General features: G+C 51.6%; 6 protein-coding genes across 6 annotated transcripts; 2 read left to right on the plus strand and 4 right to left on the minus strand.

Moving 5' to 3' along the window:
• Positions 1-237: 237 nt before the first annotated feature.
• Positions 238-570, minus strand: AKAW2_20158A (uncharacterized protein; the record flags this gene model as incomplete). Its single annotated transcript, XM_041684840.1, has 1 exon — positions 238-570. The coding sequence occupies one exon, from the start codon at positions 568-570 to the stop codon at positions 238-240; it is 333 nt and encodes a 110-aa protein (XP_041538984.1).
• A 2,047-nt stretch (positions 571-2,617) lies between these two features.
• ura6 (uridylate kinase ura6) lies at positions 2,618-3,259 on the plus strand (the record flags this gene model as incomplete). Its single annotated transcript, XM_041684841.1, has 1 exon — positions 2,618-3,259. One exon carries the CDS (start codon positions 2,618-2,620, stop codon positions 3,257-3,259), a length of 642 nt encoding a protein of 213 aa, XP_041538985.1.
• A 578-nt stretch (positions 3,260-3,837) lies between these two features.
• AKAW2_20160A (PCI domain protein) lies at positions 3,838-5,350 on the minus strand (the record flags this gene model as incomplete). The annotated part of the gene is made up of 2 exons (XM_041684842.1): positions 3,838-5,009; positions 5,101-5,350. The coding sequence occupies 2 exons, from the start codon at positions 5,348-5,350 to the stop codon at positions 3,838-3,840; spliced, it is 1,422 nt and encodes a 473-aa protein (XP_041538986.1).
• Positions 5,351-5,922: 572 nt separating this feature from the next.
• Positions 5,923-6,639, minus strand: AKAW2_20161A (uncharacterized protein; the record flags this gene model as incomplete). The annotated part of the gene is made up of 3 exons (XM_041684843.1): positions 5,923-6,336; positions 6,398-6,474; positions 6,534-6,639. 3 exons carry the CDS (start codon positions 6,637-6,639, stop codon positions 5,923-5,925), a joined length of 597 nt encoding a protein of 198 aa, XP_041538987.1.
• A 1,959-nt stretch (positions 6,640-8,598) lies between these two features.
• On the plus strand, positions 8,599-9,330 carry AKAW2_20163S (PaaI family thioesterase; the record flags this gene model as incomplete). The annotated part of the gene is made up of 1 exon (XM_041684844.1): positions 8,599-9,330. The coding sequence occupies one exon, from the start codon at positions 8,599-8,601 to the stop codon at positions 9,328-9,330; it is 732 nt and encodes a 243-aa protein (XP_041538988.1).
• Positions 9,331-9,540: 210 nt separating this feature from the next.
• AKAW2_20162A (thioesterase family protein) lies at positions 9,541-10,673 on the minus strand (the record flags this gene model as incomplete). Its single annotated transcript, XM_041684845.1, has 2 exons — positions 9,541-10,490; positions 10,556-10,673. The coding sequence occupies 2 exons, from the start codon at positions 10,671-10,673 to the stop codon at positions 9,541-9,543; spliced, it is 1,068 nt and encodes a 355-aa protein (XP_041538989.1).
• Positions 10,674-11,108: the final 435 nt, after the last annotated feature.

The following is an 11,108-nucleotide window of genomic DNA, read 5'->3' on the forward strand; positions in this document are numbered from 1 at the left end:
TTTTTCTGTTCAGGGTATTGAGAAAAGAAACGTATCATAGAAACATACTGTGGTTATCTCATGAATCCATAACTGAGTAACACGAAAAAGAAAGAAGAAGTAAGGAAGGAAGGAAGGAAAGAAAGAAAGAAAAAGAAGAAACGAATATCACCGATCATCCCTCCCCCACCCTTCGAACATACCAGATAGTCTTCATCTTCTCTATCAATCTGACCAGGACATGAACGAAAAGAGATATCAGTCATGTCCCTCTACCCGCAATTCCATGAAAGAGCAACTTAACTCTCTAGCCAGTCGCTCATCCTCCCTGATCTGAAACGCCTCAGGCTTCATAAATCTTTTCTCGAGGGCTTTTGCCATATTCTTCAACTTCTGTACCCCAAATCTCGGCATGTCGAGATTAATGGTCACGACGTCCAAGCCGCCTTTACCTTTGTATTCCGCAAAGGCCATCATTGGCAATGACCATGGTTCGCCGATCTCGAGGCTCATAGGCCAGTCACGGATGCGGAAGTAAATGTACAAGACTTGCAGTCCTGAGCAGCACCTCACCAAGTTCTCACATGCCATTGTGAAAGCCCAGTCACTTCGGACCTTGTGGATACGATGCTCGGTTAAACTTGGTTCACTGTGCATTTCCTGGTTAATTTCGACGTGTCGAATAGCAGGCTGTACTTCCGAGGGGATGGTGTTAAAGAAGCGATTCATAGTCCTCGTCGAAGTAAAGACAAATTGGGTAGTGGAGTACAGCCACCAAAGGGTGTCGCAATAGATACTACGACATGTAAAAACCAGGGCTATGGGCACAGGGAGCTGACTTTTCCGACAGGGGTCCTGGATCTGCTGTGTGATTGGATCGCGCGATCGAATGGGTTTGTGATATAGGCGGTAGTACACTCTCTTTGGGTGTTTAATCGGATCTTTTTCGCTTCTTCGTATGAGCTCGACACGGTGAGGCTCGAATATATGGCTATATATTTGGTCGCGAATTTCCGGTGGGAGCCTTTGAAAGGGCGAGGGTGTCTGCGCTACTGCTTTCCCTTCAGTCGAATTGGAAGATTGATGTTTGAGGTTGAAATATGGAGCTGTAGACATTGTAGTAAGATGTCTAGAGTTCTGAGTTCTAGCGTTGGGTGGAAACTTCTTCCTGGATCTGCGGCCTCTGTAGTTGGAACGACTACGGCCGGGAGCTCCGTTACTGTTTGGTGCTCTCCATGATGGCTGAAAGTTGGCTGTATACATTGGTCCTCTAGGACTACCTCTCTGACTTTGGTAGATATGTGATTGTCCTCCGCGGGACTGGGTGTGTGAGTGTGTGTGCATTTCATGTTGGGAGAGACCACTCACGCTCAAAGGATGGTGCTGTTGACCTCGGGAGAAAGGCTGAGAATGTACAAGAGGCTGTGCATGCAGAGCTGCTTGAAAGTGACCTCTGGGTGCTCTAGGTGCTCTTGCAAGCGCACGATGGTTTCTTGGAGCTGGGGGGTGAGGATGGAGCATCTTGCTGGGGGAGACTGCACGAGCAGGGAGGAAGAAGCTATGAGATGGCGAGAATGTTGGGGTGAATGAGACAGCCAGAAGACAAAGAGATATGGTTGGAAGACGTGCAAGAATGATGCGATATAGGTAGTGGCAGCGAGCAATTGTTCACTTGGATGAAATGTTGTAGATGTGTGTATTTGGTGTGATGAATGTTGGCAAGAAGAGCTGTCAAGAGGTGAACGTATAGTATCTATCCTACCTGTCCATGACCTTTATTAGATGCCACAATCCAATGAATAAGATTATTCAAGTGACTGTACGTATAAAAAGGAAGAGAGAGGAAGAAGATGAAACTATACAATGGGGAAGGGAAGTATGTAACACCAACTCTCAGATTGTATAGATCAGGCCATCCGCGCTAGTCCCAAAGTAGCGAAATGCGAGATGAACTTCCAACTTTCCTTTTCCTGCTTTTCTTTTCCTCTCCTTCATCTGGGTTTGACCTCTTCTTGCATTACTTCTTTGCAAATCTTGCAGTTTTAGTAGCTCAATTTATATTGTCATCAATTCCCCTTCAGTTCCCTTTAATACTTTATCCTCATTTCCCCCGATCCTCATCCCATCCCAACCCATCCCATCCCATCTCTTTCCAATGTCTATCAAGTTACTACAGCGAGGAGCTACACTGCCGCCCGTGGTGGCCCCCCACCGACATCTCCGACTGTCTCTCCATCGCCCCTATTCGTCCTCTTCTTCCCTCTCTTCTTCCTCTTCCTCCTCTTCTCAATCCTCCAACAACCCTACCCAATACAGCCGCTCCAACTTCAAAGTCCTCCCCTTTGTTGCCCTCTTCGCTGTGGGCACAGGTTCCTACGTCTTACTCGTGAAATCCCGCACCGGCGTGCATAAACCCAAGCCCGGTTCCAACTGTATGTCCCTCTTTTCTGTACCTTGAAACCCACACCATTGCCCACCACCACCACCACCACCCCCCTCTTCTCCCCTCCAACAATAACAACCTCCCCTACCTACCTACCTACCAACAAACAAACAACCACATAAACTGACCACCCCACCTCCTCTTCTTCCCTCCCCAGAATCCGATCCCACAATACCAACCATCACCACCACCAAAATGACCACCCAACCCCGCTTCTCCCCCACCGACATCACCGTGGTCTTCATCCTCGGCGGCCCTGGCAGTGGCAAAGGCACACAATCCAGCAACCTGGTCCGCGACTATGGTTTCACCCACCTGAGCGCCGGCGATCTCCTGCGCGCCGAACAAGTCCGCGAAGGCAGCCAATACGGCGACCTCATCAAGACCTACATCCGCGAGGGCAAGATCGTGCCCATGGAGATCACCGTCGCATTGCTGTCCAACGCTATGGCCGACGCCCTGGCCTCCGGCAAGAAACAACAGCACGAAGGTGGCCCCAAGCCCCGCTTCCTCATTGATGGATTCCCCCGCAAGCTCGACCAGGCCGTGTTCTTCGAGGATACCGTGTGTCCGTCGGAGATGACCCTGTTCTTGGATTGTCCTGAGGAGGTCATGGAGACGAGGTTGTTGAAGCGTGGAGAGACCTCCGGTAGGGATGATGATAATGCGGAGAGTATCCGGAAGAGGTTCCGTACGTTCGTCGAGACTAGTATGCCTGTTGTCAAGGCGTTCGAGGAGCAAAATAAGGTGGTTTCAGTGACGGCGACGGGATCGGTCGATGAGGTGTATGAGCGCATTCGCGAGGGATTCAAAAGTAAGGGCATTAATCCTTTGTAAGGTTGGTTTTTTGGGGGTTCTGAAAATATTATATCATGTGTATTGTTGGGTAGTACATAGATGGATAGATGGTCGGTAGATACGTGAGAGCCACATTGATGAGTAGTACATTTCAACTACATTATGATCCTAGTAGTATATATATATATATATATGCTTATATCTTGAGTAATTTACCCTTGTTGCAACACCCCAAATTGGTCTATGTATGTCTGAAAGTAGTACTGGGAATATACATAAAAACTCAGTTACACACTCGGCATAACTCGTATCATTGTCAGTCAGGCATTCCCCCCACCTTCTCATGATGAAATGTGGATATAAACCTGTCTAGAATCCAATAGCTACCATGATAAATAAAAAAGAGAAATAAAAGGAAATTGGAGCCCGTGAGATGGAAATAAAGGGAAAATGGGGATAAAAAAAAAAGTGTAGACACAGCAGAACATTAACATAGAAAGAACACCTTCCAAGCCCACAACTCACAACAACACACAGAAAACTTTTTATTCATTCATCCCAATGTGTATGCTTCTCTGTGTATCAATCAATCATTCAACCAAACGGTCATCAGTCCTTTACTCCACGGCAACGGCCTCCGGGGCAGCGGCGGGCGCCGCAGGTGCTTGCTGCTGCTGTTGCTGTTGCTGCTGCTGGTTGTTGTTGTTGTGACGGCGACGGTCACCACCCTTCTTGTCGTTACCCTTGCCCTGGGCAGCCTCCTCGGCAGCCTGGGCCGCCTGCAGCCCCTCGCGAACAAACCGCTCCCGCTCGCTGCGAACAACACCCAGCACGTTCTCCAGGCTGCGGCGCCAGACCATCAGGCGACCCTGCACCTCGGCCCACTGCTTCTCGCCAAAGACACGGTAGGTGGCCCGGTGGACCAGGAACTCGGAGCGCAGCTGAGACAGCTTACCCTCGACGAGGCCAGCACGGATGGTGTCAATAACCCACTTCTCGACGTCGGTGGGCTCCACGCGGAGGGCCGTAGCGATCGTGGCGTAGGGGAGGGAGCGGGACGGGGTGGAAGCAGCCAAAGAGGCCAGAGTGAGCAGGCGCATCTTGTTCTGCAGGGCCTCGCCGGCCTCAGCCAGAACGCCGCCGGAGATGCTGGCCAGAGGGGTAGCGGAGATAAAGGCCTCGTAGGCGTCGAGGGTGTCGGCGGTGAAGATCTCGAGCAGCTCAAAGAGAGTGCTGTCGCTGGACCGGAGGGCCTGGACAGCGTCGGAGGCAGTCAGGGGGGTGAAGTCGAAGACAGCCGGGTGGGTGAGAGCGGAGGTCAGGGCGCGGACAGCGAGATCGCGGGCCTCGGGGGCGCTGGCGTTGGCGGCAGGGATGGTCTGCAGGGCCTGGACGACGTGGGTTTGAGCCAACTCGGGGTCACCAGAGGCCTGGGCGGCATCGGCAATGGCGAGGTGCAGGCGCTGGGCCTCGTCGGCGTCCAGCTCCCAGGCGGCGAGCCAGCTGGGCAGCTGAGCGACCAGCTGGGACTTGAGGGCGTCAAAGGCAATGGACGAGCTGGACTGACGGATGACGGCGACGGTAGCCAGGAGAACATGGTAGCGGCTGGAGTCGGAGGGAGCAAGAGTGTTGAAGATGGTGGACAGGATGGAGATGGCCAAGGAGGGGCCGAACTGAGGGGAGGAGGAGATGGGTTTGGCGAGGTAGGTACAGATGCGCGACAAGAACATATCCGGGTCGGAGGCCTGGTGAACAAGGTGGACAAGAAGGTTGTAGGCGGAGATGATCTCTGTATAATATAATTCATTTTCGTCGTCGTCCGTCAGTCTCTGGATCCCACGTCTCGTGTATAGAGGGGTGGTTCTATCGATAATACGTACCCTTCTCGGGGGCGCTGTTCAGGACAACGGCCGCGGAGACCAACTTCTTGAGGACCTCATCGCGCTGCTTGCGGTCGGGCTCTGCTTCGGACTGTTCCTGCTCACGAAGGGGCTGCAGAAGCGGGGAAATCTCGGACTGGAGGCTGCTGGAGGCCTCCGACTTGCGCAGGGCGTCGATGTACTGGGCGAACTCGTCGGCGAGCTCGGTGAAAGAACCCTCGATGAGGAGGGTGGTGGAGGGGGCGGGCATGATGGGATGGGAGGTTGTGAGAAAAGGGTGAGGGGGAAAAGGGAGGGAAAGAAATCAAAGGAAGAGGGAAGGGAAAGAGGGAAAGAAGCGAGAAGAGGCTTTGGGGATTGATCGAATCGACTTGGTGTTGCGAGACTGACTCTGTGGAAGGGATTTGGGCGGTGGAGAAAATTCAGTGTGGGAAAAACTCTTGGCGCCGCTGCATCGGGAGATCGTCTCGACATTTACTACGGAGTACTATTATTATTGTTCATTTACTCCAGAAGTTTTAACAACAATCACAACTTTTTTTTTTCTGGTTTCATTCCATACTAATCAACTCAGTACTCAATCTGCAATTATTACAAGAATAACTCCCAGGCGCGCTTGGGGGAATCGTACGAGAATAAAATAAAAAGAACCATCAAGTCGTAGAACATGCAACTGCAACTGGAATCCTCCTTCTTTTCCCCGGCCATCATTACAACATCTTCCCCCTTCTCATTACAACACGGCCAATTGCGACCCCAATGTGATTATTACATCCAGCAATAACAGTACTCCCCATCTCTCTTTCACCCAAGACTGATCATTTACAGAATCAGGCGCAGACCAACGAACAGCACGGTCGCCAACAGGCCCGTGGCGTGCTCCTGAGCCAGACGCATCGCCGCGTTGGAAGTGGTCGAAGACGAGCTGCTGGTGGTGGTGGTAGAGGCGCTCGATCCACTGCTACCCGAACCAGTGCTGCTGGACGAGCCGGTGGACGTGGTCAGAGAGGCGGCCGTCGTGGTTGTCGAAGAGGTAGTGCTTGAGGCCGACGCATTCAACGTGCCACAGTCCTTGTCGCGCGTCTCCTGGCACTGTTCCTGCTCATCGAGAGAGGGCGAGTCCTCAATGCACTGAGCGTAGGTGGCCTCGCAGACAAAGAAGGGGATGGTCTGAGTGTACTCAGCGACATCGGCAGTGGAGCCATTGGAGCAGACGCAGGAGAAGTCCAGAGTGCTCTGCCAAACCGGTTAGCGGGTGCAAGGGTACAAAAGCGCCGAGAGTGCTGGTGCCACCTACCGGATCACACGAGTTGCTCGTAGCAACACCTCCGCAGATTTCAGGGCAAGAGTTGCGCTCAGCAGTGCACCAGGAGTCTAGAGGGCAGTAGTCAGTAAATGAGTGCTGGTCATGCATCCACCACAAGGGGTCCTACTTCGCTCCGACAAGCTGATGGCGCTGATGTTGAAGTCGCTGGGAAGAGTGTAGTTGCTGGACGCGGTAGCCGCGACAGCCAGAGACATCAAGACGAGAGGAAGCATGGCGAAAGAGCTACTGCCGGTAGAGCTGAGCTGAAAATGCAGGAAGTAAGATAGATTGTTGGGTGAGGTATGAGATGTTGATCTGGGATTGGATAGTCTGGCAATGAGATAAAAGAGGCAGACAATCAATGGATGGATGGAATGGGAGAGGAGAAGGGAAGAAGGGAGACCAGGAGGAGAGGAAGAAGAAGAGGCAAGCAGAAGAATGGAAGAGGAGAAGAGAAGAGAAGCGAAGAAGAGGAAGCGACGGAGGGAAGAAAGAAGAAAGCCGGCGATAAGAGGACAAAACGGGAAGGGGCAGCAAAAACAAGACAGGAATTCCGGCTGTTTATTTATTTTAGTCTATTTTATTTTATTCGAGCAGAAGATTCTTGCTTCCGGGACGTGAATGAGAACCAGTGGGAGGAGAGTGATTGGATGCGTTTAAACTAGCAAAGTAGTATAACTAAAGGAACTAGATAGATACTGCTGCTAGCTGGACTAAGTACGACTAAGTACTGACTGGGTCTGCAGGAGGAGAGACGATGCAGGAGTCCTGATCATAATAATTATAATAATAAGAAACAATAGTATAATAACACTCAGACTAATAGATAACATCCATACGTCGTGTGTTTCAATTCGAAAGCAAAAATGAAAAAGAGTCGATAATCATCTCTGACTGTTTCTCAGACTTTCCCCCTCATTTCTGGCTCCAATTTCCCGTTCCTTGTTTTGGTGCAGCAACGGACTCATGATTTGGCCGGCGATTTGTTTGTTGCCCTACGCGAGGGATACTAATTAACCCTCGAGGAGGAAGTCGCAGACTTGCAGATGCCCTGTCTGGTTTCCATTGGTCCACCTGCAAGAGAGACAAACTCCTCTCCAAGACATACTCAGTACTCACCACAGAGACAAGAGAGACACCAGTAGAAAAGAAAAAGGCAAAGGTAAAGAAAATTGGAGAATTGAAGAATTTTTCTACCCATTTGTCGCTGCCTGGAATGTGCAACAATTCTCCAATTTTCTTTATTTTATTTTTTTTTTTACTTCTACTGTTTTTCAATTTTTTTTCCCCTCTTTTTTTTTTTCCTGAATGGAATGGCATGAGAGAATGCTGGCGGCTGGTTGATCCGGGATATTCGGTGTGAGTGAGTCCCCTCTTGGGGCCCTCGCAGGACTGATTTCTCCTCTTTGTTATCGATTCATCCCCGGTAGCGCCGTGAGCTAAAGTGACCGGCGCAACAGATGAGTGGCTGCAGAACTGGAGCCTAAAAACTAGTCGAGCGTTAGTCGCGACGGGCGTCCATGGCATACGTAGCTCGGGCTTCAGGTGGTTTCCAAAGGTTTATCCAGCCAGTCAGTTCGGCAGAAGGGAAGCAAGCAGTCTAGTCAATTTTTGTCCGGTGTGTCAGGGGAATGGTGTTGATGGGACGATATTAATAGTTATCATCAGACAACTACCAGCAAATAATTGGGCGTGGCGACGGAGATATGTTTAGCCAAATATGAAGTCGAATAAATAGATGGCGGTCTTACTGTATAGAAAAGAAGCGAGCAATCCTGAATGAAAATGAATAGGATTTACTCCGCTTTTCTTTTGCCGAATTCAAGGCTGGGCACATGATATCAAAACAGTCATACCCCAATCCGGCAAGGTACTTCCGGTATCCCAATAGTAACCGGTTCAGTACCGTCCGAGACAGACGTTCTTTACCAGGAACCATACCAACCGGAGTAAATTGACGGTATTGTACCTTGCGGGAAAAGCTGCAACAATGTGATTCCGCCGAGTTATCCCTCGGCTGATCTCCTCCACTCATTCCTTCCATCCAGACTATTGCTTCCGTTCCCCTCATCCCTCCCTCTCTTCTACTCCGAAACATCATATCATCTATCTCAATTCGACACCTCACACAACCACACCACCTCCTATCCCTCTAATTCCACATCAATTCATACATTACCCGACTTGTAAATATGTCCTCTTCAATCCTCGACACCCCCGACCCCGCCTCCTTATCCCCCTTCCTCAATGCCACCTCCCCATCTCTCCGATCTCTCCTCCACCACCCAGACTACCTCCCCGTCCGCACCTATTCGCGCATTCCTAAACCCTCCACCGGCGAGGATGGCTACTTCGCCAACACCTTAGCCACCGCCCGCACTATCCCCCACGTCCTGACACTCCGTCGACGTCCGCACCTCCTCTCTCTTCTCCCCAACTCCCCGCCCACCTGGCCCGCTCCCACCGGCGCCCCGACTCCAATAGAAGACCCCGATTTAATCCTCATCCTCGACATTGCTGCCCCCGGTGTCTCGGGCCATCCGTCCACTGCTCATGGCGGAGTCCTGGCTACGTCTCTCGACGAGGCCATGTCCTATGCTGTGGCACTGTATGCGCCGGAGACGGGCCCGAAGCTGGTAGAGGACGAGCAGCCGGATGGCCCGCATGTCCCGCCTACGCCGCGCGGAATGCTCTATACTGCCCAATTGGACATTCGCTACAAGAGTCCCGTTGCTGCGCCGGGGTATCTGGTCGTTCGGACTAAGGTCCTCGCTCGTGTGGGTCGCAAGTTCTGGGTGCGCGCGCAGGCCTTCCAGCCTCAGGATACAGAAGGTGCTGTTACCTCTCCCAAGGCAGAGGGCGAACCAATGCGCCTTACCACGGATGCGATGGCGTTCTGGATGCAGACAGGACCGTCGCTCTAAGTCTTTCTTTTTCTTCTTTCTTTCCGCTGTGTGTTCTATAGATCTAGATTCTATTACCCGTGTATATAGTATATGTACATATTGCATCGACCGGTAGATAGAGCCTGTCGTTCGGAGAAAGAAAGACAAAGAGAGAAAGAAAGGAACCGGGTCGAGGATGATGATGAGCCAGAAAAAAGAAGGAGGTGAAAAGAAAGAAAGCGAAAGCATCTACAACTTCGCACGAGACCCGATATTGCGACTGGCACTCAACACCAAGCCCACCTGCGTACTCAACGCCACCACATCCCCCTTATCATCCACGACCGTGACATCCAAATCCGTGCGTCCATCCCGCACCTTCTTCGTATACACCCGACTATACAACCACTCGACCCCTTCCTCCGGCAACCTCTTCTTCAGATCAATATTCAACGTGACCGTGGGGAACCAAAACAACCCCTTCCCACCCCCGACCGCCGCCTCCTCCGCCGCATCATCAAACCCAGCCAACGCCGTAGGAAACATATCCGTCAAATACACCAGCGCCTCATTAGTCCACCGCGCATTCACATCCCCCGCAGGCCGGAACCTCGCCCACTGCTCCGCATTCATCTTCCTCTGCTTCCTCTCCTCCTCACTAAGCTCAACAGGCACATAGAACTCCGTCTGCCCCGTCGCCTTCCGGAACTCCGAATGCTCCGGTATAAGCTTCCCCCACGCCCCATCACGCCCTGTCCTCCCTAACGTCTCGAAGTTCACCGACCCATCTCCATTCGATCCAGCCGCCGGCGCAGGACTGCTAACCTTCCACCCAGTCGTAGCACTAAGTCCCTCTTCAGCGTCCGCGGGACTAACGGTAATGTATCCTGCCACCTTGACTTCTAGGTCCTCGTCGTCGTCCTCACCCTTCTTCCCTTCCGTAGTAGATGACTGCGATTGCTTCCGCTTGCCGCTATCAGGCTTCTGAAGCAGCATCACATGCAGCGTACTCGTCCGCCGTCCCAGCTTCGTATCCTCGACTTTCAGCACGGCGGGACCGGCCGCTGTGCGGCGGAGGAAGGCTAGTTGCATGGAGATCGGGGTCGCGGGACTGTTCTTGTAGAGAGCTGGGTGGGTATGTGCGAAGTGCACGAGGGCGAGACGGTACAGGACGGAGGTGGTGTAGCCGCCGTGGGGGACTGTAGTAAGACAGTGAGTATGCGATATGTGGAGCGGGAAGGTAAGGTGTATGTATATATCCTACCTGCTCCGATGCACCATTCTTTGCGAAGATGGGCTGAGTAGCGGTGCGAGCTGAGGGGAGTTACTTTGATCGCGGACTCGAAGGCCGGGCCGTGGGCTGGAGGATGAGGGGGAGACATTATCGGTATGTACGTCGGTCTTCTATGTAGGAAGGAAAGTGGTGTGGTGTATGTATGTGTAGGTATTAGAGATAGTCGTATGTTCTATCCATGGAAGAAAAGGAGAGACCCAAAGTTGAGGGATAAAAAATTTAGTTATCTGGTTATCTTACTGTTCTATCTAAAACGAAAATGGATACCGAGGGAGATCAAGTCCGAGGCGGAAAATGCCTCGGTTGAATCTTCCACTTGGCGGATTACTAACCCGTCACAAGATTTAGTTAACTACGTAGTTATTTATCTATTGATTGTTACTGTGTAGATCACTATCAGGGACATAGTTCACGGCTTCATATTAGACTATGTGGTTTGGAGATTCTGCGTGTATTATGGCCTCATCTATGTGACCCCCTTGAACTCCCGCAGCTGCTCTCTCTCCCTCTCATTCTATATTTC

The sequence above is a fragment of the Aspergillus luchuensis genome, chromosome 2 (assembly GCF_016861625.1).
Source record: "Aspergillus luchuensis IFO 4308 DNA, chromosome 2, nearly complete sequence".
NCBI classification, from domain to species: Eukaryota; Fungi; Ascomycota; class Eurotiomycetes; order Eurotiales; family Aspergillaceae; genus Aspergillus; species Aspergillus luchuensis.